The following is a 24,125-nucleotide window of genomic DNA, read 5'->3' on the forward strand; positions in this document are numbered from 1 at the left end:
AGGGCCCCTTCTGGTCACTTCCGAAGAGCAAAAACGTGAGAGGAGGCCGGTTTAAGATTTCAAACAGAACCTCCCCAGCGAGCATGAAAGGACTTGATTAGCATATGTCAAGAGGACCCGCATATATACTGTGTGTATGTACACAGGACTCTGATCCGTTTGCGGAGTTGGAGCCCCAGGCCCAGCCCCAGTATTGGCAGCGGCAGCTATAGATGTTTCTGCAAAGCCAGCAACCGGCTCCCACCTACCCCAGGAGAGAAGATCGCTCCAAGACAGTGAAAGCCTCCCTGCTTTCAGTGCAAAGTTCATCCAGCGACCTCACGGGACTAACCGGGCCTTAGCTTGTTTGCGCTTGTTTGGCTATAATTTTTCTCCATTCACCTCCCCATCCCTGCTCCATTTTTTTTATTGGGGGTCTTTTGTTTTCCGGATCCGCCGCCTCTCCCTCCGGCCGCCCCATGGCTCCCTTAGCCGAGGTCGGGGGCTTCCTGGGCGGCCTGGAGGGCTTGGGCCAGCAGGTGGGCTCGCACTTCCTGCTGCCTCCTGCCGGGGAGCGGCCGCCTCTGCTGGGCGAGCGCCGGGGCGCGGCGGAGCTGGGCGCCCGCGGCGGGCCCGGGGCTGCGGAGCTGGCGCACCTGCACGGCATCCTGCGCCGCAGGCAGCTCTACTGCCGCACCGGCTTCCACCTGCAGATCCTGCCCGACGGCAGCGTGCAGGGCACCAGGCAGGACCACAGCCTCTTCGGTACGTACCGGCACCCCGCCTCCCGCGCTCCTCTGCTCCCCCTCTTGCGTCTCCCTCCCCGTTCGCGGATGGAGTCGGGACTACGTGGGGCCGGGAGCCCCCGTAACCCTTCCAGTGTGAGGTGCTGGCCTGGGCTGCTGGGCGGCCAGCGAGGCACCGGAGGACTTTCCCCGCCCGCTGGCCGCCGCGGTTGCCGGCAGGCCTGCTGCTCCAGACGCTGAGGGCAGGAGGAGAAAGGGGGGTGCTCCGCCCGCACCTGGCTGCCCTGCCCTTCCTGCTGCCTGGGACACAGAGCCCTGGACTCGGAGCCACATCTTTCCCGCACTCCTTACCTCGCAGGCAGTTTTTTGTTTTTGTGTTCAAAATCCCTATTATTTTCTCCTACTTCCTCTCATATTTCCCCTTAACAAAAGTTAACAACCGGAAGCTTCTTTAAACCTGCCCTGCAGCTGTGCAGTTGATGAGTCTCCCATGGCTACTGCTCAAAGGATAGCTCTAACATAGGAGGCGAGCTTTTACGTGTCTACCTAGAGAACCATAAATGTTCACCTGAAAAGGTAACAGATTAACTTTCCGTGGGTACCATCGCTACTGTCAGGCTCACCTGCCTGCAGTTCTCAGCGCTCTTAAAGTTTGGTGAGGGGAAAAAAAAAAAAAAAGCTTATCCGGCTACTGAGCATGCCCAGTCCTTCAGCCGAGATCCTCTTTAGAAATTGTGAAATCTGAAAGCAAAGATCTTGGTATTGACTTTAGGTAAGAGGAAATGGGGAAGCGAAAGAAGATACGGGTGGGAACACAAAGGGACGTATTTCAGAATACCTCCAACAGTGCCTGGGAGCAGAAGGGGTTAAAAGAAAGAAACAAAAACAAAAAAACCCCAAATGATTGTTAAGGCAGATTGTTAAGATACTAGATTGGGAAACCATAAGGTCTCGATTGTTAATTACCCCCTAACTAGCTGGGTGACTAGCACGTGCCCTCACCGGTCTAAGCCTTAGTTTTCTTGTCTGTACAATGAGGTTAAATCAGGTGATTCTCTCAAGATGCTCTCCTGTTCTAACAGCCCAGAATCTTTCCTCCACTGTGGAAGTTTTCATCATATTAGAGTTAACTGGCTAGCACTCTCAAAGGATTTTGATCATCAAACTTGGGACTTCATTAGAGAGAATCAGTGTATTTCATTTTAAAGATACCATTTACCTGTCAGCAGCAATGTGAAAGGGCCTAACATAGTGTCAGTTTTCCTTTTCTTTCCTAAGCACTGGAATTCTTTGAGAATCTCTTCTCTGAAGGGCCCTCTCTTATCCTCACCCCTGTTCTTATTTGGCTTTCTTTTTTTTGACTTGTAGTCCTCATTAAAACTTTGGGGAAGTGTAAATCTCAGTTTGAGGGGCATTTGTAACTCTAGATGTAGAAATGAGCATGTGGTGGTCATTTGGTAGCACTTAAAGGCTTAGAAAATTAACTTTTTAAAACCCACATGTTTGCAGCTTCCACTGATCTCTTCCAAATTCCCATTGACTATGAGTCCTGAGTGTCATGACCTAGTGGCCCCCCTTGGGGTCACTTTCAGAAAGTAGTTTCTAAATTGAGGAGGCTGAGATTCTGAGTCTAAAGAACTTTGTGACACCAGGTGGCTCAGTTCCCTTGCCTGTAAGAATTACTGCATTACAGAAAAACCCTCCAGCTACCAGAAGGATTTAGAAATGAATGCAAATGTGATAATGCCTATAAGTAGAACAGGTACAAGTTAAGCTTAGGTAATATTCAGACATCTCCCCCCCAACACACCGGGATACATAGTATAAGCTTGGAAATTCTATTTTTAAGACCCTTATAATTCAACCATAATCTCTCCAATGTCAAGAGTTGCTTCTTCTTTGTGTCTCTTTATAAGACTGACTCTACGGGAAGAGATTAGTAAATACTTATAGACTTGATAACATTCATTAAACTGGTATTTTATTTCATTCCTTAATAAATGTTGCATATCAGAATGACCATCTTAGTAGAATTTTTTTTTTGGCTAAAATTTTGTATGCTTATTTAGTAATTGGAAAAATATGACTTGGACTGATGTTTGTGCTGGTTTAAGCCACTCTGTGGTGCAAGGGTACTTATCAGAACAAAATATTTACTGTTACACAAAGGAACGATAACCCAGATTAGCATTGTAGCTTAAAGGAGTAACAACTTCTAGGATGCATTAGAGTGCATCCTAGTGGCCTCTGATAGCTAAAACATCATAATTTATAACAAGAGAGTGCAGGTGAGAAGAAAGTATATATACAACATGTGTAATATTATAAGCTTCTCTCTATATTTGCCTTCTCTTTTTAGTGCTTCAATTATTAACTATGAAATTATTTTTCTCTCTAAAAATTCATTTCTGTGTCATCAAAGTAAGAATTTTGAAAATGCTTAAGATGTGCTATTTGAGATGTTAAAGTAACTAACATTTTTGATAATTTATACTAATTTGGCTATGATTCAATAAAAAATTCAGAATACTGTGTTTTAAAATTTCAAAACCACATCAATAGAATATAAACAAAAAGATCCCTGTAAGGTTTAAAAAATTTCCTATCTGAGTTAGCTCTGTATTTATAATAGAGTTTTCCTGCACAGTAGTACAGTAGGAAGATTTTACCTAATACATAAACCTGGAATCATTACTTAAAAAAAAAAAGTTTAACCTGAGATCAAACATATTCCTTTAAAGACCTTTCTTTTATTCTCCCCTATTCTCCATAGATTTGTCTGATGTGGTTGCATTGTGGGTTGACTCACCTCTTTATTATGATTTTAAAAAAGGCTGGCTTTGAAAGTGATACCAAAAAGACAAAGTACCTCCAAGTATTTTTATGGGACACTAGGCATTAGAAAATCTATCTAAAATCTGTGATTACCTCTTAAGGAAAGCTTTTCATGTCTACTCTTTGTTAAAGAATTAGCTTAGTTGCCACCTCATATTATAAATAAGAAAGACTTATCAAATCTCATTTAAGAATCAAATGATTACAAATTACTCTGTGGTATACTATTTCCTTGTGGAGAGAAAACGATCAGAATTTAAAAGTGTGGCTAAAATCTTTAAGAGGAATATGAAAAGCACATAACTTTTTTCCCATCAGCCCCTATGAGCCATTGCAAAATTATTTCGACCTTGTTATAAGTATATGAGGCTTTGGATGTCGTTTAATGAAGTTGAAGCTATTGAATATAATTATTCTAAGAATATATATAATTTCTTGTCTTTCTACAATTACATATTTTTTGACAACATAACGGCATTATTTTAAGATGAGAATTAAAGTGTAAGTGGTTTGCAATTTAGTTTTGCAAGAAAAATGGATACTTTATAAGATCTGTTTTATAATTGATTTATATGGAAATGAATCTTGTATTGTACTTGAAAACTAGTTCTATTATACAGTCTAATCAGTTAATCAGTTCCTGTTCTTTGAAAGACAAGAGCATCTTAACGTAAATCAGATACTTAAAGAGAATTAAGTTACAAGTGAACTGCAGTACACTTCTCAGTTTGAATGTAACATTCATTACAACTTCAAGTAATTATACATTTGTAAGTATATCTGGATGAAATTCCATTAACGTATCTTCTTCTACCAATCATGTTTTGGGCCTATATTTTTGTTTCTAACAGGAATCACTCCCTAATGAGCTTGGCAGTACATTTAATTTTCCTTTACTTCCCACCTCTGTATCAGTCATTATAATGGCTATCCTATGAGGTCTGTATCTTCCTACTATATCTTACCTCCTCTCTGCCTTAGGCTCTCATACAGGGACAGTGACTCTTTCAAGCCACTTAACAGGCAATTTAGCAGTACGATATTGTTGCTGTAAGATCCTTGTTAGCTCTAGTGCTCTACATGATCTCCTAATAGTTTGCAAGAGCTCATTTGAGCTCTTCAGAATCTATGTTTAGAGCTTAAGCATCCATGTTTCTGCCAAAGAGTGAATTAGGATCTGGACAGAACAGAGACCTCCATATATGCAAATAGCCAGATTTTGCACTTTCCTTTGGCCTTGGGAACGTCACGTGTCCAAACAAGAACTTGTATAATCAATCAAGAAATGACTTAAGATCAAGAGTCAGGCTAAATGGTACACATTTATACTGTTTGTAGAGCTTAAGAGGGAGTGAAGGGGTGAAGGTAGAAAGCTATTGAGGAAGGCAGTTCCAAGCATAGAAAGTACGTCTATATACTTTTTCACCAAAGAGTCTAAAGAGAAGAACAAGACAAAGACGTTAGTCCAAAGGTTAGTGTGTGCAGAGAAAAAGAATGATGCAGAGGGAAGCATTAAGGTTTTTTGTTGCTGTTGTTTTTGTTTAACTATGGTGTATTAAGAGTATTGAGTGGAGAGTTTTCGGTACTAATTTACCTATAGATAAATGAAAATAATTCTGGAAAGTTATTGAAAGCAAAATCTACTTGCATGCTAAATTCTTGGTATTTGGCTATTACATTTCATGAATTATAAAGTCCTTTTACTTCTTTGAACCATAAAATTTATTTTTAAGGATCGTGGGACAGGAAATAGCATACTATATAATCTGTAAAATTTGAAACTACTGTCTTGTCCTCAAGAAGCACTGTTTTGAGGTACAAACATTAGATTAGGGATCAGAAGATGTGAGTTCAAGTATCTGTCCTATTAATTACAAATATCATGCCTTTAAGCAAGCCTCAGTTTCTTTATATGTAAAATGGGATAGTAATATCTTCTATGCTTATCTTAGGAGGTTGTTTTTGAGGACCAGATAGAAAGTACTGATAAAAGTAGAAGCCCTTTATAAACTACAAAATACTAATACACCCATATAAGGTATACTGGCTGCTGCTAGAAAAAAATTTACTTGATTCATAGTAAGCAAAAACAAAGCAAAACAATTAATAGAACATGGTTGTAGTTAATAGAATCAAGGAGGAGAATTATGAACACCTCTATTATGTACTAATTTTATGGTAATAATAGTTTCCATTTATTGGGTGCCTAAATGTGTTAGTCTTTACCACTCTCCTGTAAGGAAGCATTTCACCCATTTTGCGTATGAGGAAATTGAAGTTCAAAGAAGACAAATGACTTATGTAGACTAATCAGTAAGTTACTGAACTGGATTCAAACCCAGGTCAGTCTGGTTTAAGGTTTTACACCCTTAACATTTTATCACAATGAACAATTTTTGGTTTTTTAGTTTTATTCATCTGTAAAATAGGAGGCTCATCATAATGACAACTGTACATCATTTTTCAGTTTACAAAGGCCTTCCACATACATCATTATATTTAGCAATTTGATCTACTGCTCTTTGGAAGATTTTCATTAGTCGTATGTTCTCTAATAAATGCAAATTATTATTTTGTTTATAAATTCAGGTATCCTGGAATTCATCAGTGTGGCAGTGGGACTGGTCAGTATTAGAGGTGTGGACAGTGGTCTTTACCTTGGAATGAATGACAAAGGAGAACTCTATGGATCAGTACGTATTTTTTAAAAAATTATTGTAATTCATTAAATAATGACTATCCATTTTATAAGTAAAATAGCTACCGATTATGCATATCAGAAGAAATACATAAACAACATACTTAAGTAGAAATTAAAAATCTAGATCCTGATAAATTTCCACATGTCTAGGCAGTAGTATAGCAACTCACTTTCATTTCTTTTTTTTTTTTTTTTGGCTGCGTTGGGTCTTTGTTGCTGCATGCAGGCTTTCTCTAGTTGCTATAAGCAGGGGCTACTCTTCCTTGCAGTGCGTGGGCTCGTGGGCTCAATAGTTGTGGTTCGCCGGCTCTAGAGTGCAGGCTCAGTAGCTGTGGCACATGGGCTTAGTTGTTCCACGGCATGTGGGATCTTCCTGGACCAGGGATAGAACCGATGTCCCCTGCATTGGCAGGCGGATTCTTAACTACTGCGCCACCAGGGAAGTCCCTTCACTTTCATTTCTTAAACCCTAAAACTTTATTGCTTTTAGCTCACTAGTTTTTTTTCTGCCCATTATCCTGGTACCAGAGACAGAAAAATGAGAGCATTTTCTTCTTGCCATGTTAGATTCTTTTCATCTTTACATTCATTTAATATAAATTTTCTCTACCTATTATTACCTTCATAGATAAGTATACATCACTGACTTGCTGACCTTTGCAATATAGGAAATGAATGAATGAAATCTTAGGATACCTTAAACAATAACAGAAAATGGCAACCACACTAGTTGGACCGTATCTGCAGACTTGATAATTACAGTAGCCATGCTCTTACTCAGAGTTGCATTGGGCAGTTTTTAACTTATCACTGGGGATAAGTGCACACATCTGTAGGTCTACTATAAATGTTTTAAATATGGAACTTACAGTAAACTTTTCAAGTTAATACTTCATCAGTATAAGGTTTTTTTAATTTTCTTTTTTCTTTTCTTTCCTTTTTTTTTTTTAACGACAAAGCAGCAAAAACAACACAAGAATTAGAGCAACAGGATAATATAAAACTCAACCTGCAGTACTATGTAGATCTTTCGCTTTCACTGTATCATTTTTTAGTTGTTCGCAGTTGCTATATAATTTTAAGAAAATTGTTAAAGTGTAAATGTGGGCCACTCCCACCCATTCCCTCATGTGAAATCCCTTCTTAAAGTCGAAGTCTCTGTAGCTATTTCCAAAGAGAATTTACTTTTATGATTTAGCAGATGACACTATCTGGTACCTTCTTTTTTCTTAAAATCTCAATTGAGACCACAATATACAGTTAGAATCTCAATATACACTGAGGAAAATCGGTTATCATATTTCAGTAAATGGTACTCCACTTAATATCTGTCCTTCTAAGGGCAACACTTGCCCTTTCCGGGCTTTCTGTCAGCTCAGAAGAAGGAGAAATAATGCATTGTGTAATCTCCTAAGAGTAGAATTACAATTGAAAGAGAAAAACATGCACATAATCTTCCTTCTTCATGTATGTGTCAGATTAAAAAAGCAACTGTAGTCTACCCCTTGGGATAATATACAGTCCATCTTGAAAAGACAAGAAATCACTGGGCTTTTTACCTAATAGTAATATCCAGATATAAGTTAATTGTGGGGATTATGTCATCAAACAATAAATTCATAAAGGGAAGATATATGACTTGGAGTGATGATCTTGAGTTAGGAATTTGAATGTTAGCAAGGTCTTGAAACATTTCAAGATGGTAGTGGAGATTTGCTGTGTAGAACTTTGGCATCTAATGATGGAACAAGATAAACTACAGGCCTATTTGCCAGTGATGGTGATGGAAGGGAGGTCAAATGGAGCATGGGCAAGTTTAGAATATTTATTGTTTGAAAATAAAATTGAGAATTGACATTTAACTTAGAGTTCTGTAAACTAAACTGCTGGATGGAGTCACCTGGGAGAAAGAATTCCAGATAACATGAGAACTAAAACAGAGCAAAGCAAAAACAATCTACCCTCTCTCCTTCTTTGATAAGGATATAGTTATAGGCAAATAAATAGAGAGTTGAGACTTTTCTAAGGAAATTCTCTTAAAGATATCTTTTTCAATGGCAGTTATCTTCTCTCTTTTAGGAGAAACTGACTTCTGAATGCATCTTTAGGGAGCAATTTGAAGAGAACTGGTATAATACCTATTCATCCAACATATATAAACATGGAGACACTGGCCGTAGGTATTTTGTGGCACTTAACAAAGATGGAACTCCAAGAGATGGTGCCAGATCTAAAAGACATCAGAAATTTACACACTTCCTGCCTAGACCAGTGGATCCAGAAAGAGTTCCTGAACTGTACAAGGACCTACTAATGTACAGTTGAAGGGTGATAGTGTCTTTACTGAAGAACCAAACTACAACTATTCTTTCTTATTACAGTTTGCATCATAAAATAATAACACAGGAAGACCTTCAGAATGTTATGGAGTCTATTTTCCACTGGGAGGCTGAATTTGGAAAGAATATTGAGAACAAACAAACAAAAAATATCTTGACTTGAAGTAGATCAAGATCTCTCTTTACAAGTGGATTAAGTTCCCTCGGGTACACTGGCTCTGTCCTCACTTGTAGATTGAAGCTGAAAATCTGTTAAACTGTAGGTAATGGGAACCCTACCTAGTTTGCTGCTGGTGCCTCACCTCTCTGGAGTATGTTTACTTTAAAAGTTACATTAAAAATAGATACTTCATGTTGAAGAGATGTATTGACATAGTTGGCCAAGATCATTGCTACATAAATTTTGAGAACCTTGTAGGATTTTGCAGGTTACGGCATTTTATGTAAAAAATTTGGGTGAAACATGGACTATGAAACATGCCACACCAAGACGGAACATTTTTTTTTAAAAAGGATGGACCTATTTATACATTTTCAGTTTGCAAATATTTATTATATATATTTATTTATTAAAGAGTTTATTTTTTACTAGTATATGAAGATAATACAAGAGAAAAAAACAACAAAAATTTCTTTATCGTGCCATTACTTTGTTGTGATGTCTTGGGCTGTAAAGAAGACATCATTATTGCTACACATTAAACATAGAATAAGATCTTGAATTTCTTTTTAAAAATAAAGTATAGCATAGATTATATTTTTTTGCAGTCAATTGCCTTCTAAATGTAACATTGGTTTCTTTGGCCTAGAAAAATGCTGTATCAATTTGTATTGAACTCAACACACATTCAAAAAGGGAATTAAACATTTTAATTTTTATGTTTTGGTTTCATTCCTTTTCAGGTGGAGTTATTCTACTTATAGGACATATTTTTAAAGTGACAAAATTCTGAGTTCCTAGAGAAAAGCTTGATATTTAGAGAACTTCTAATGGTGAAAATTATTGGACATTATAAGCCATTTATGCTTACTTATTTTCTTAGTCTGGCAAAGCCCATTTCTTTTCACCCACTATGATCACAGAAAGAATGTGTCTTTGTGGTACCACCATTAATAATAGTAAGGCTTCATCTACCTATCCGAGTGTGCTATCTTTTCCGTTATAGCCGCTATTTTGTCATTATTTCAATAAACAGTCATTAAGCATACTATGCAGAAGATACTGTGAGGCACTAAGGAAAATATGGTGATCAAGCCAGAGGTGGGTCCTGCTTCATGGAGCTTAATGTCTAGTAAGGGAAACTAACGAACACCGTAACTGTGAATTGTGACCTGCTCTATGAGAAAAACAAAGTTCAGACACAGAAAAAAAGAGAATAAATTTAGATAGGGTGAGTCAGAGGCTTCTCTAAAGAGCTGACATTTCTTAAAGGATAAGGCTAAGAGGAGAATAAGAGCCTTAAAGGAAGAGGAAACAGTGAGTCTGGAGTCCGTAAGGTGAGAAAGAGCTTTGTGGCTGGAGCTGAGTGACCAATTGGGAGAGTGGCACATATAAGTTTACAGAGCCACACAGATACAAATCCTGTAGGTTCTTAAAGACATTTCTGAGGTTTTATTTGCTCCTACCCAGCAGTTGTCAATGTCACCACCCTCACATTAGCAGTCATCGTTGGGAATGTGGTTACAATCATGGAAGCAGCTGTCACCAGTTAGAACCTGGAAGTCTTGGTGAAACCCATTGCTGGGCTCCCGCCCCACAGTTTCTGATGTGTGGGTCTGGGGTGAGGCCTAAAAATTTACATTTTTAACAGGTTCCCAGGTAATATTGATGCAGTTGGTCTGGAGACCATACTTTAAGAACCACTAGTCTAGAGCAGTGTTTCTCACACTTTAATGTACATGCAAAATCACCTGGGGATCTTGTTAAAGGACAGATCTGTTAAACTAGGTCTCGGTTAGGAGGTGAAGAGCTGAACTTTTGCATTTCTAACAATGTTCCAGGTGATGCTTGAGATGGCCAGACCATGCACCACACTTTGAATGAAAGACTAACTGTTGCTTTAATGTTCTCTGGAGTTATTCCTGTTAATTCATCCTCTCATTACTTGAATGAATTAATGGTAATGCTGAGGGTGAGGGTAGGGAGTTCAACAGATACCTTTAATAAAGCTACACGGGAATGTGTGAGTGGCTAGAGGGGTAGTGTGTGTACTTGCCTGTATACAGGGTAAGAGGCAGAGAAATGGTTTAGCTCAAAACCTATTGGTTTAAATATAGAATAGATAGCTAGTGGGAAGCAGCCGCATAGCACAGGGAGATCAGCTCAGTGCTCTGTGACCACCTAGAGGGGTGGGATAGGGAGGGTGGGAGGGAGATGCAAGAAAGAAGAGATATGGGGACATATGAATATGTATAACAGATTCACTTTGTTATAAAGCAGAAACTAACACACCATTGTAAAGCAATTATACTCCAATGAAGATGTTAAAAAAAACAAAACCTATTCCTTTTATAAATATAAAAATATAGTAAAAATGGTTTAGCAGTAATACTTTAATAATCTTCAGAATAAAATAATTCCCATTTATTTTTATTTGTCAATAAAAGTGAAAACCTAGTTTTGGTTCAGTGTTTGACACTTATATTTAAAGCATGTGTCCCAAAGCCAGCATTATGCAAGTATTTCAAATCTTTTGCAAAATGTTGCTGGTGTCTAAATTTATAACTGTGGAGGAAGTCATATAAATTTAAACAGATAATACACTGATCAGAGGTGGCCCACAGGGCTTCCCTGATGGCGCAGTGGTTGGGAGTTCGCCTGCCGATGCAGGCAACACGGGTTCGGGCCCCGGTCCGGGAAGATCCCATATGCCGCGGAGCGGCTGGGCCCGTGAGCCATGGCCGCTGAGCCTGCGCGTCCGGAGCCTGTGCTCTGCAACGGGAGAGGCCACAACAGTGAGAGGCCCGCATAGAGCAAAAAAAAAAAAAATGGCCCACAACGAATATTGTTACTCAATCAAAATTTCTTCTTTTTTTTAGATATAATAAGAAAATAAATTTAACTTTTTAAAAAAAATTGGGGTATAGTTGCTTTACAATGTTGTGTTAGTTTCTGCTGTACAATGAAGTGAATCAGCTATATGTGTACATATATGCCCTCCCTCCTGGACCTCCCTCCTCCGCCCCCATCCCACCCATCTAGGTCACCACAGAACACCGAGCTGAGCTCCCTGTGCTATACTGCAGGTTCCCACTAGCTATCTGTTTTACACATGGTAGTGTATATATGTCAATCTCAATCTCCCAGTTCATCCCACACCCCATTCCCCACCCCGTGTCCACATGTCCATTCCCTATGGCTGCGTCTCTATTCCTGCCCTGCAAATAGGTTCATCTGTACCATTTTTCTAGATTCCACATATATGCATTAATATACGTATTTGTTTTTTTCTTTCTGACTTACTTCACTCTGTATGACAGACTCTAGGTCCATCCATGTCTCTACAAATGACCCAATTTCATTTCTTTTTATGGCTGAGTAATATTCCATTTTATGTATGTACATCTTCCTTATCCATTCATCTGTTGATGGCCATTTAGGTTACTTCCATGCAAAGAAAACCATAAATTAGACGAAAAGACAACCCTCAAAATGGGAGAAAATATTTGCAAATGAAGCAACTGACAAGGGATTAATCTCCAAAATATATAAACAGCTCATGTAGCTCAATATCAAAAAAACAAACAACCCAATCAAAAAATGGGCAGAAGATCTAAGTAGACATTTCTCCAAAGAAGACATACAGATGGCCAAGAGGCACATGAAAACATGCTCAATGTCACTAGTCATTAGAGAAATACAGATCAAAAGTACAATGAGTTATCAACCCCTGACACTGGTCAGAATGGCCATCATCAAAAATATCTACAGGGCTTCCCTGGTGGCGCAGTGGTTGGGAGTCCGCCTGCCAATGCAGGGGACACGGGTTCGTGCCCCGGTCCGGGAGGATCCCACATGTCGCGGAGCGGCTGGGCCCGTGAGCCATGGCCACTGAGCCTGCATGTCCGGAGCCTGTGCTCCGCAACGGGAGAGGCCACAACAGTGAGAGGCCCGCGTACCGCAAAAAAAAAAAAAAAAAAAATCTACAAACGATAAATGCTGGAGAGGGTGTGGAGAAAAGGGAACCCTCTTGCACTGTTGGTGGGAATGTAAATTGATACAGCCACTACAGAGAACAGTATGGAGGTTCCTTAAAAGACTAAAATAGAACTACCATATGACCCAGAAATCCCACTACTGGGCATATACCCTGAGAAAACCATAATTCAAAAAGTTTAACTTTTTTATGGTGATAGCTACCTGTAGAAATTTGAGATATGAAATATGATTGAAGTAGTGGCTTTACAAACTTTCAGAAAACTAGAAAGTCACTATATCTTGTATTCTAATTCTATTTATATATTGGCATGTCTTCCTATGTCAGAAAAACAATTTATATCTACTGGATTTATACTCCTTGAAGAAATGATCTATTCCATATCTGAATAGATTTCACTTGATACTCCTAAATGGAAGTAGTGTGTGAACATATTAATTAATTCATACATGGAAGGATAAGAATAATTTGGTTTATTATCAAGTCAATATTTTGAAAATAATTTATTTTATCCTCAGGATGCTTGGGGAAAATCTCACCCATTAGTCGTCTTCTTTCTTCTTTATTTTAAATGTTCTATTAGAAATCATTTATTAACTTACATTTTCCATTCTTTCTTGCTTGGAACGTTAACTATCGTTTGCAAAACTTCCCTACAGTTTCTGCAATGATAAGAGAATGTATATAAATAAACTTTCACTAGCAACAGTTAGATTTTCTACTTGCTAAAATAGAACAGATTGATCTCTTTCCTGGTTGGGTGTTCTCCACAGGCTCCAGCCATTGCCATGTATAACTGGATATAATTAATACTTTGAGACCAAGGTTCTTCTCTCTATAGAGACCACTCTGGCATGGGAGGCTGCAATGTGTCAAATGGCCCATGACAGTTGGTTAAATGGTTCCGTAAATGCTGAAAATAGCCTTGCTTCTCATCAGACTAAGCAACCCCACATTCAGGCCCCAAAAGTGCAGTTGATTGGGACAAGCTGGTACAGTGAAGTTGTACCCTAGTCTTGCATAGGATACTATGTCTATCAACAGAAAAGAAGGATTAGAGAACTAGACTAGAAAAGAAAAATCTAATCAAAGGCCTCTTAGTTTTAAAAGATTTCTGGATTTCAAATTAAAGTTCCCCTGGCCCTGTTTGAAAAAATATTCAATGTTTCCTGGTTCCGCAGCCACTAAAGCTTCCTGTATGATTTGGCTTCTAGGTGGTTCACATGTATCTTGCCACCCATTGGGTCAAAGGGAGTTTGAATATTTATTTTAGCATTTCTGGCATCCAGAAATGAATATCTGTCCTCATTTCATCCACAAGTCCCCCCCACCGTGGTTAAAATATAAGAAAATATAACGTCAGATACAAGTGTTTACTTATATATTTTTGACCAACCCATGTTTTTTCCCCAGTGAACCATATACTCTTTATCCCAATTCAGTAAATAAGTCAGCTCTACTTCTGTTTGCTCTCTAGTTTTTTAATGAAGAAGCATTTGGGACCTGTCACTTGTATTGCTCCAGATCTCTTCATGGTGGTGGAATGGCCAGTCGTGTGTGTGGTATTTTTATTTATTTATTGGCCAGACTGTTACCTCACCCTTTGCCATGGGGCTTGAGTTGTGTGGAGGGTGGGACTGTGAAGGGGGCATTATTGTGAAGGGAGAAATTATTGAGAAGATAAATTGTTAAGGTGAAGAAGACTACCTCCAATCACACTGAGATTTGGATGGCTACCACATCTTGTGGTATTTGAAAATAATCGTCTTGTAGGTATCAGAGTGAAGAGTGCAGTGGTCAAGCACAGTGTTTCTTAGAAGAAGCAGTGTACCTTGGGCATCAGTCAGGGTGTTCTTGCCAAGGGCTGGCTCCTAGTCGTGCAGCATGCTTCTGTGAAGGGCGGTCCTCTATCCTGATTCTACTGCTTCCATTTAACAATGGAGCTCTCATCTGCCCGTCATCCCTTGAGAGTACTTGTGTATCAAATATAATCAAATTCGTGGTGGTGGCAGAAGGACTTGATGTTCTGCCTCTGGGTTGCTCTGTTTTAACGATGGACCAATAAGTGGCTGGCAACTGATTTGTACTCAAAAATGCGTACACCATTTGACAACATTTTCATTTCCTTAGGGACATGCCAATGATTCCACGTCAAGGGATCACTGGAGAGTCCACTGGGGAGTCTTTCTGGGTTATATGGGCTGAGAGGTTAGAAAGTTGCCTGTGTAATCTTTAAGAAACCTGCCTGTCAGGAGGCCACGTGATCTAATGATGTTACTGCAGCAGAATACCCCATTGTGTCGGTATCCGTACCCAGCACTTACTTTCTTTGCATCCTGTTTAGTGATGTGAGTTTCAAGGACAAACATTTTGTCCCACTCAGTGCATAATTTATATGTTCGAAATAACAACACTCCCATAAAAGTTATTGTTTGGTGAAGGGCCCTTGAATTTAGTTTTTCTGTTAAATTGTTCTATCATTTTTAGTTGTCAAACTAATAAGGGAAGGCAGAGCCTCAAGTACAGTTATTTCCAACGGCTACCCCAATGTGCCAGCTCTAAAATGAATACATCTTCTACTTGAATCAGATCAAGGACACCTATCTAAATGTTACCTTATTAGATTATAATGCAGTGCTAAAGAATTTATCCTATAGTAGGGCCATTCTGGCCAGACAAAGGCACACTGTATTGACGACCAAAGTTAACAGGTCATAATTAGCATCTAAAAGGATGCATTTGCTACATCAGTGACCACAGATTACCAAAAGGTTGAATCAAGGTCCATCTCTATTTTGGACCAGTCAAACCAGGGTTCAAGGGGTAAGTGGTGTGTGAGGTTAGTCCCAGTTTCTTCAACATCCCTGCTATGAAATTTATTATAGTCCTACTGCACCGTGGTACTTTCCACATTTGCAGCAGTGTGGTTCTAGAGCTTCCCTTTTGGCAGGTCCAGTTGTTGGGGGTTCTACTCTTTGACATTTGAAGGCTCTTCCCATCCCTAGAATTACAATAAATCCCTTGCAATTACACACTCAGGGAAAGGAAATACCACCCCAGGAAAACTTCTTTGGTCCTCTGTGTCCGGCCACTATCCTAACCCAGGAACCACAGCTACTTCTCCTCCATATCTTTCAATAGTCAAAAAAATTTCTCTCCTTATGTTCAAGTTTCCCAGAATGAATGTTATCTTTGATCCTGTATCTAAAAGTTCCTGAGATTCTTGAAAATTATCCTTTGTTCAAAACAAGTCTCGGGGTTTAGAGTCTCTCCAGGCCAATCTAACGTTTTACTGGACCCGATGTTAAGGACTTTGGGGCAGATTGTCCTTCCCTTTGAGAGACTGGGTCTGATCTCCAGACTTGAGTGCCAGGGTTCTTAAATTAAGAAAGATCAGAAGAAATCAAAGGAAACACTTTGGAAGTTGTCCTTTGTTTTCCATGCGCAGGGAGTTTATCCTTAGGATTTACGAAGCCCTTGTCTCAGTGTTCCCTCTCTTGGCTCAGCTCCCAGTGATTTTGAAGTGGCTTGTTGCTATCTGTGTGGAGGGTTTGCCAAGGTTGTTGCCATAGCTGCCGTGCCTGCAAGTTTAGCTGATTCTTCTGTCCTATCGATCTCCTCTGAATCTTAGTAAGTTGTCAGTGTTTCTCTTGTGAATGGAGGATGTGATTCCAAATCTAATGACCCTTTGTCTTAGCCCATAGGGAAATTGTTGTGTAGACAGTGAGCCCAATCGAAATTCATATCTTTCCATTAGCCTATTCTCCAGCTATTTCCCATGAAATTCATGCTTCCATAGAAAGCTTTTGGGAGTTAGAAACATAACCCTTTGGGAGAGACTCAAGATGATCATTTCTTTGCATTTCGGCATAAAGATAATCATCTGAATTGTTAGGTTCACCTATCCTGCTGGTCAGGATGGTCCCTATTTGAAGTTCTTTCTTTCTAGTCTCCTTGATCCCTTGCTTATCAGTTTTCCATGATGGGGTTGCTCTACTATTCCTTGCTTATCAGTTTTCTATGATGGGGTTGCTCATCTTGGTTTCCAAGATTTCCCTACCCACAGAATCAAAGCATTAATTTCAAAGGGGTGTCCACTTCTTCCTCTCACATATTCTATTCATTTCCTCTCCTTTTTCTAAATTGTGGTAAAATATACATAAATTTACCTTTTTGAAACAATTAAAAATGTACGGTTCTATGGTATTAGGTACATTCATGTTGTTGTGCAACCATCCCCACCATTCATCTCCAGAACGTTTTCTTCTTCCCCACCTGCAACTCTGATCCAGTGAACACTAACTTCTCATTCTCCTCTCCTCTCAGCCTTTGGCAACTACCATTCTACTTTCTGCTTCTGTGAATTCAACTGCTTTAAGAACCTCATATAAGTGGAATCACACATTATTTGTCCTTTTGTAACTGGCTTATTTCACTTAGCATAATGTTTTCAAGGCTTGTCTATGTTGTAGCACGTGTCAGACTTTTAAGGCTGAATAATGTTTAATTGTACATATATACCATATTTAGTTTACACATTCTTCTTTTCATGGACACAAGGGTTGTTTCCACCCTTTGCCTGTTTTGCAAAACTGCTATGAACATGGGTGTACAAATATTTATTCAAATCCCTACTTTCATTTCCTTTGGTCATACTTTAAACAGGTTTTAAAAATGTTCTTTAAAAATTTTTATTGTGGTATAATTTACATAGAATAATTCAAAGATTTTAAGTGTAGCATTTTATGGCTTTTGACAAATATTGATATATACACCTGTGTAACTCCCACTACACTCACGATATGGAATAAATCCATCAGGCCAGAATGCTTCTCCTTGCCCATTTGTGGTCATTACTTCCTTCACCCACAGCTCAAGGAAATCACTAATCTGCTTACTGTCTCTGTAGATTAGCTTTTATTTTCTAGAATTTAGCATCGATGGAAACATTCAGTATGAACTCAACGTTTTTGAGATTTACCCATATTGCATGTATCAGAGGTATCTTTCTCTTTATTGCTGAGTAGTAGTTCATTGTAAGGCTATAACACAATTTGTTTATCTATTCAACAGTTGATGGACATCTGGTTGTTTCCAGGGCTATTGTGAATAAAACTGCTATGAACATATATTTTTCATTCTCTGGGATAAATATCTAGAGTGGAATTGCTGAGTTGTATTTATAATACACAGCCAACCAGTGTCCCAAAGTGGTTGTACCATATTACTTTTAAAAGAGCATCATAAGGACTTTCCTGGTGGTGCAGTGGTTAAGAATCCGCCTGCCAATGCAGGGGACATGGGTGGGAAGATCCCACATGCCGTGGAGCAACTAAGCCCATGCGCCGCAACTACTGAGCCTGCGCTCTAGAGCCTACGAGCCATAACTACTGAGCCTGCGAACCACAACTACTGAAGCCCCTGTGCCTAGAGCCTGTGCCCGGCAACAAGAGAAGCCACCGCAATGAGAAGCCCACGCATCACAACAAAGAGTAGCCCCAGCTCCCTGCAACTAGAGAAAGCCTGCGCGCAGCAACAAGACACAACACAGCCAAAATAAATAAATAAATAAAATTTAAAAAAATAAAAATTAAAAAAAATAAAAGAGCATCATATAAGAGATCCAGTTGTTTTACTTGCTCATCAACACTTGGTATGAATAGTCTTTCTAGTTTTAGAAATTCTAGTGATAGCTCATGTAGTTCTAATTTGCATATAATTTACATCTAATGCATTTTATTTAATTAATTAAATTCCATAGTGACTAATGATGTGGAACATGTTTTCATGAGGTTATTTGTCATCTGTATATCTTCTTCAGTAAAGCATTAGTTCAGATTTTTGCCCATATTTCTTGGGTTATTTATCGTATTATTATTGAGTTGTAAGAGTTCTATATATATTCTAGGTATAAGTCCTTTTTGAATATATATATTTGCAAATATTTTCTCTCAGTCTGTGGTTTATCTTTTCTTTCATTAACAGGGTCTTTTGAAGAGCAAAGTTTTAAATTTTGATAAAGTCCAATTTATGAAATTGTTTTCATTCATGCTGTTTGTTTTGTATCTAGACTTCTTTTGCCAAACCCAAAGTTGCTAAAGATTTCTCCTGTGTGTTCTTCTTGAAATTTTTATAGTTGTAACTCTTACATTTAGATTTATGATCCATTTTGAGATTATTTTTGCCTGTGAAATTTTTAGAATTTTATTTATCTTTTTTTTTGATGAAAGACTATTTAATTCTTCAAGAATCTGAAAACAGACCAAATGTGTTTCACTGTGAACACTTTGTAGAGGCGAACTGAGGCTGCAGTACTTTAGTGGTTTGTTTTTTTTAATATTTATTTGGCTTTGCTGGGTCTTCGTTACATGCATGCGGGATCTTCAATGCCCCATGTGGGATCTTTAGCTGGGGCACACATGCGGGATCTAGTTCCCTGACCAGGGATCAAACCCGGGCCCCCTGCCTTGGGAGCGCACCGCACCACCGGGGAAGTCCCAGCACTTTGGTTTTGATGCATTATTCTGCCAGGGTCGTGGGGACCTTCGCTCCATCCTTTTCTGCTTTGGCCTTAGTGGCTGACACCTGTTTCCTAATGATTTCGGCATATTCTTTGTCTTTTCCTGTACTGTCCCTCCCTTCCCTGAACATAACAGAAGCATCCACCTCGGCTGGGGAGGAGGTGTTGGGCTCACTAAACAATGAGATTATACTTAACAAGATAGTCCTGAGATTTTGAGTAGGGTTCCGCCTTTCAGAGGGCGGTTCTCCACTCTGCCGGTCGTCCACAGGCGGAGGAAGAATGGAAACGCATACGTCTCCACGCTCTTAAATGTTGGGGAGTCACATTTGGGTCAAGAATCTCAAGGTAGATGGTGAATCCGTGTAATCAATAGGGAATTTAATATGAGCCTTGAAGTAGCCGCCTTCGTAGAGGGTGTTAGGGGGTCCGAAGACGACAACCTCCCCGTTGTAGAGGTCGGATTCATCCACCAGTATGATGCGGCGCCTTCCACCGCTTCCTCCTGCAGGGATTTCAGCTCGAGGAGCAGGGCATTCTGCGAACTGGTCATCTGCTACTGGGCCCCAGTCCTCACAAGTGGGCGGGGGGGAGGGGGAGGGGGACCAGGCCCTTCCCCGCCGCTTGCCCTGGGCGGGGCTGGACCCCGGCGTCTTCACACACCCCGCGGCGGTACCAGGCGCCTGACGCCAGTGGGCTGGCCTGGTTCTTCTGCTCACGTTCAGGCCGGGTCGGGGGAGGGCTGGAGAGAGTTAAAGAAATTCTGGGTTGTTCCCCGCCCCACCTTAACTGGGGTGGGCGGGGGACGGTGAGAGGAGGTAAAAGTGGAGGAAGGCGTCAGAAGGCCCGGGATGATGAGAGGACAGTGCCTAGCTTCCTGGCCCTCTCCTAGAATTTTATTTTTTATTTTCTTTTTTAAATTAATTTTTATTGGAGTATAGTTGATTTACAATCTTGTGTTCGTTTCTGCTGAACAGCAAAGTGAATCAGTTATACATATATCTACCCTTTTTTAGATTATTTTCCCATATAGGTCATTACAGAGTATTGAGTAGAGTTCCCTGTGCTATACGAAGGTTCTTATGAGTTATCTATTTTGTATATAGTAGTGTGTCTATGTCAATCCCAATCTCCCAGTTTATCCCTCCCTCTCCCCCTTGGTAACCGTTAGTTTGTTTTCTACATCTGTGACTCTATTTCTGTTTTGTAAATAGGTTCATTTGTACCATTTTTTTTTAAGATTCCATATATAAGTGATATCATATGATATTTGTCTATCTCTGTCTGACTTACTTCACTCAGTATGACAGTCTCTAGGTCCCATCCATGCAGGTGAAAATGGAACTATTTCGTCCTTTTTTTATGGCTAATATCCCATTGTATATATATATACTACATCTTCTTAATCCAGTCCTCTGTTGATGGGCATTTAGGTTGCTTCCATGTCTTGGCTAGTGTAAATAGTGCTGCAATGAACGTTGGGGTGCATGTATCTTTTTGAATTATGGTTTTCTCCAGATACATTCCCAGGAGTGTGATTGCTGGATCATATGGTAGCTATATTTTTAGCTTTATAAGGAACCTCCATACTGTTCTGCATAGTGGCTGTACCAATTTATATTCCCATCAACAGTGTAGGAGGGTTTCCTAAAATAGATACGATGTACATTTTCTGTACATATTGGCTAAAGGTATTTGAGAATTTATTTGCATGCTACTTCAATTATCATAAGGCTGCATGTATAAACCCAGGAGTAATTTTAAAATATATACTTATGAAAGTGCATTGTATAGATTCATAAAAATGTCCTGAGATATTAATATGCTCTGGGGCCTCCCACGGCTCACTCTGTGCCCTGAGATTTGTTCAGAAAATGTAATCCAGGTGGGTTCTGTTAGACTCTGAGCTGGAGTTTAGAGAATAGAATATTTATTAGGCATTGCCCTTGGGATAAAAAAATGTGGAAAGAAAGGCAAGGAAATAAGATTGGGCAGGAAACGTCGAGCTGTGATGCAGACGTCATGTCAGACTTAGCCATTTTGATTGAGCTGAAATGGCCCTAGCTCACTGGGGTGAGTTGGCTGAAACTTCTCACTCATAGATCAGCTGCTAGATGTGGGTCCCCGCAGGTAGTGGGGCTCTGCAGCTGAGCCAATTTCTGAAAGGGCTGAAAACACCTAGGCAGCTGGGACTATAAATCCTTCCTTGCAGAGGCATGTAGATGATGAATCTCCACGTCCATCACAGTCTACCTGTTGCTCAAATCCACGTTTTCATGGAGGTGGTATGACTGGTGTACCTCCTTGTCACGGGCCTACTCTGATACCTGCTCTGCTGTGTGTGGGATCCTGGGCAGGTTGAACAAACCCTTGGGTAGTGATGCTGGCCGAGACTCTGTGTGCAGGAAAGGCAATCCATGCCAAAAAAGGTCTCTTCCTATCTGAATCAATCACAGGTCTTTTAAAGGTAGAAGGGACTCAGTGTAGACAAATTACCATCAAATGGACAGATTGTCTCCTGAAGGAATGGTGCCACGATATGGACTCAACGTTGGTCTCAGTTGCTGGCAGGTTGGACATTTAGAGGCAGCAGTAGCTCGATTCATTATGGAAACTGGGAGCCTATGCTGCTGGGTTGATGCCTAACCTCTATCTCTTTCACCAGCGCCACTTTTTAATATGTCCATTGTTCCACCGTTGGACCGGCCAGTGACAGCTTGCTGTCATCAGTTGGCTGAGTCATTCTACCGACTTGGTTGTTTAATGCCACTTCCATAGTGGGAACTCTTGGATTGATGTTAACTTTTCATACAAAGATTTTCACACTTTATATTCACTCCCATTTCTTTCTTTTTTTTCTTTTTTTACCATCTTTATTGAAGTATAATTGCTTTACAATGGTGTGTTAGTTTCTGCTTTATAACAAAGTGAATCAGCTATACATATACATATGTCCCCATATCTCTTCCCTCTAGTGTCTCCCTCCCTGCCCCACTCCCATTTCCCATACACTATATTCCTTTCTGCCACACCTCTTTGTCCCTGATCTTCCAATCTTTTTTCTTCTATGAGTTTGATGAGCTAGCCAGACTGCCCATGAGCCCTTATATGTCCTAATCTCAGGCCACTTCTTTTATCACATGAAGCAGATGACCAGATGCACTGTCCCAGTCTGTGCCTGAATTAGGCTGCAGTGGCTTGCGTCCACACACTGAGCTGACCCATCTGTAAACCAAGCATGGGCATTTTCATCCTCCATCAGCTAGTCCTCAGAGACACCCCTTGTGGGCCATGGGATTATGCTGAGGAAGAGGTGCTGGTGCAACCATGGTGTATGACAGGAGTCTGGGCTTTCTGAGTTGATGGGTCAGGGAAGATTTGGCTCATGAGTTCATATGGTGTCCCATAGTTTGACTTTCAGTTTGTACCATGCCACGAGTTGCATTTCAAAAAACATATCTTCTCTCTTGCAAACGGTGTGACCTTGCTCCAGTACCCCAGGGGGCAGTGTTATGATTTTCCCACTGAGACTTCTCCTAAATTGCACATGGTGTTTTACCCCACCACTGATTCCTCTAATACAAGAGGGTCTGTTGGCTCAAGTGGCAGGGTACAGTGTGGCATTCCTGGTTACCTGCTCATTCTCTTCCTTGCTCAGGGGCATCTTTGATTTGCTTTTATTTTGACTCTTACTTTTTTAAATTTAATTTTATTTTTTGTTTCTGCTTTATAACAAAGTGAATCAGTTATACATATACATATGTTCCATATCTCTTCCCTCTTGCGTCTCCCTCCCTCTCACCCTCCCGATCCCACCCCTCCAGGCAGTCACAAAGCACGGAGCTGATCTCCCCGTGCTATGCGGCTGCTTCCCACTAGCTATCTACCTTACGTTTGGTAGCGTATATATGTCCATGCCTCTCTCTCGCTTTGTCACAGCTTACCCTTCCCCCTCCCCATATCCTCAAGTCCATTCTCTAGTAGGTCTGTGTCTTTATTCCTGTCTTACCCCTAGGTTCTTCATGACATTTTTTCCCTTAAATTCCATATATATGTGTTAGCATACGGTATTTGTTTTTCTCTTTCTGACTTACTTCACTCTGTATGACAGACTCTAGGTCCATCCACCTCATTACAAATAGCTCGATTTCGTTTCTTTTTATGGCTGAGTAATATTCCATTGTATATATGTGCCACATCTTCTTTATCCATTCATCTGATGATGGACACTTAGGTTGCTTCCATCTCCTGGCTATTGTAAATAGAGCTGCAGTGAACATTGTGGTACATGACTCTTTTTGAATTATGGTTTTCTCAGGGTATATGCCCAGTAGTGGGATTGCTGGGTCATATGGTAGTTCTATTTGTAGTTTTTTAAGGAACCTCCATACTGTTCTCCATAGTGGCTGTACCAATTAACCTTCCCACCAGCAGTGCAAAAGTGTTCCCTTTTCTCCACACCCTCTCCAGCATTTATTGTTTCCAGATTTTTTGATGATGGCCATTCTGACTGGTGTGAGATGATATCTCATTGTAGTTTTGCTTTGCATTTCTCTAATGATTAGTGATGTTGAGCATTCTTTCATGTGTTTGTTGGCAGTCTATATATCTTCTTTGGAGAAATTTGACTCTTACTTTTTAACTGTATTTCAAAGGGCTATGAATAAGGATCAGAATGAAACGCCTTCATAGTGCAGCATCTCTATCTGAGCCATCAGCGAGGACACCTGAAATGGATTCTAAACAGGGTTGTTTCTACTCTGTAATTCCTGAGGATGCTCTCTGTTGCCCTCAGCAGATTAGAATGGTTATATACATAATGGGCGAGCAGAGATGGGGGATATAAAA

At 40.0% G+C, this 24,125-nt stretch overlaps 1 protein-coding gene and 1 pseudogene across 1 annotated transcript; one reads left to right on the top strand and one right to left on the bottom strand.

The window, feature by feature from the left end:
* The first annotated feature begins 311 nt into the window (after window positions 1-311).
* Window positions 312-9,466, top strand: FGF20 (fibroblast growth factor 20). The gene is made up of 3 exons (XM_027123032.1): window positions 312-744; window positions 6,150-6,253; window positions 8,341-9,466. Exons 1-3 carry the CDS (start codon window positions 459-461, stop codon window positions 8,584-8,586), a joined length of 636 nt encoding a protein of 211 aa, XP_026978833.1. The 5' UTR covers window positions 312-458; the 3' UTR covers window positions 8,587-9,466.
* Window positions 9,467-14,596: 5,130 nt separating this feature from the next.
* LOC113628950 (ubiquitin-conjugating enzyme E2 R2 pseudogene) lies at window positions 14,597-22,941 on the bottom strand (annotated as a pseudogene).
* Between the last annotated feature and the right edge of the window lie 1,184 nt (window positions 22,942-24,125).

The sequence above is a fragment of the Aethalodelphis obliquidens genome, unplaced genomic scaffold (genome assembly GCF_003676395.1).
Source record: "Aethalodelphis obliquidens isolate GAN/ISIS:26980383/991018 unplaced genomic scaffold, ASM367639v1 scaffold25, whole genome shotgun sequence".
NCBI lineage: Eukaryota > Metazoa > Chordata > Mammalia > Artiodactyla > Delphinidae > Aethalodelphis > Aethalodelphis obliquidens.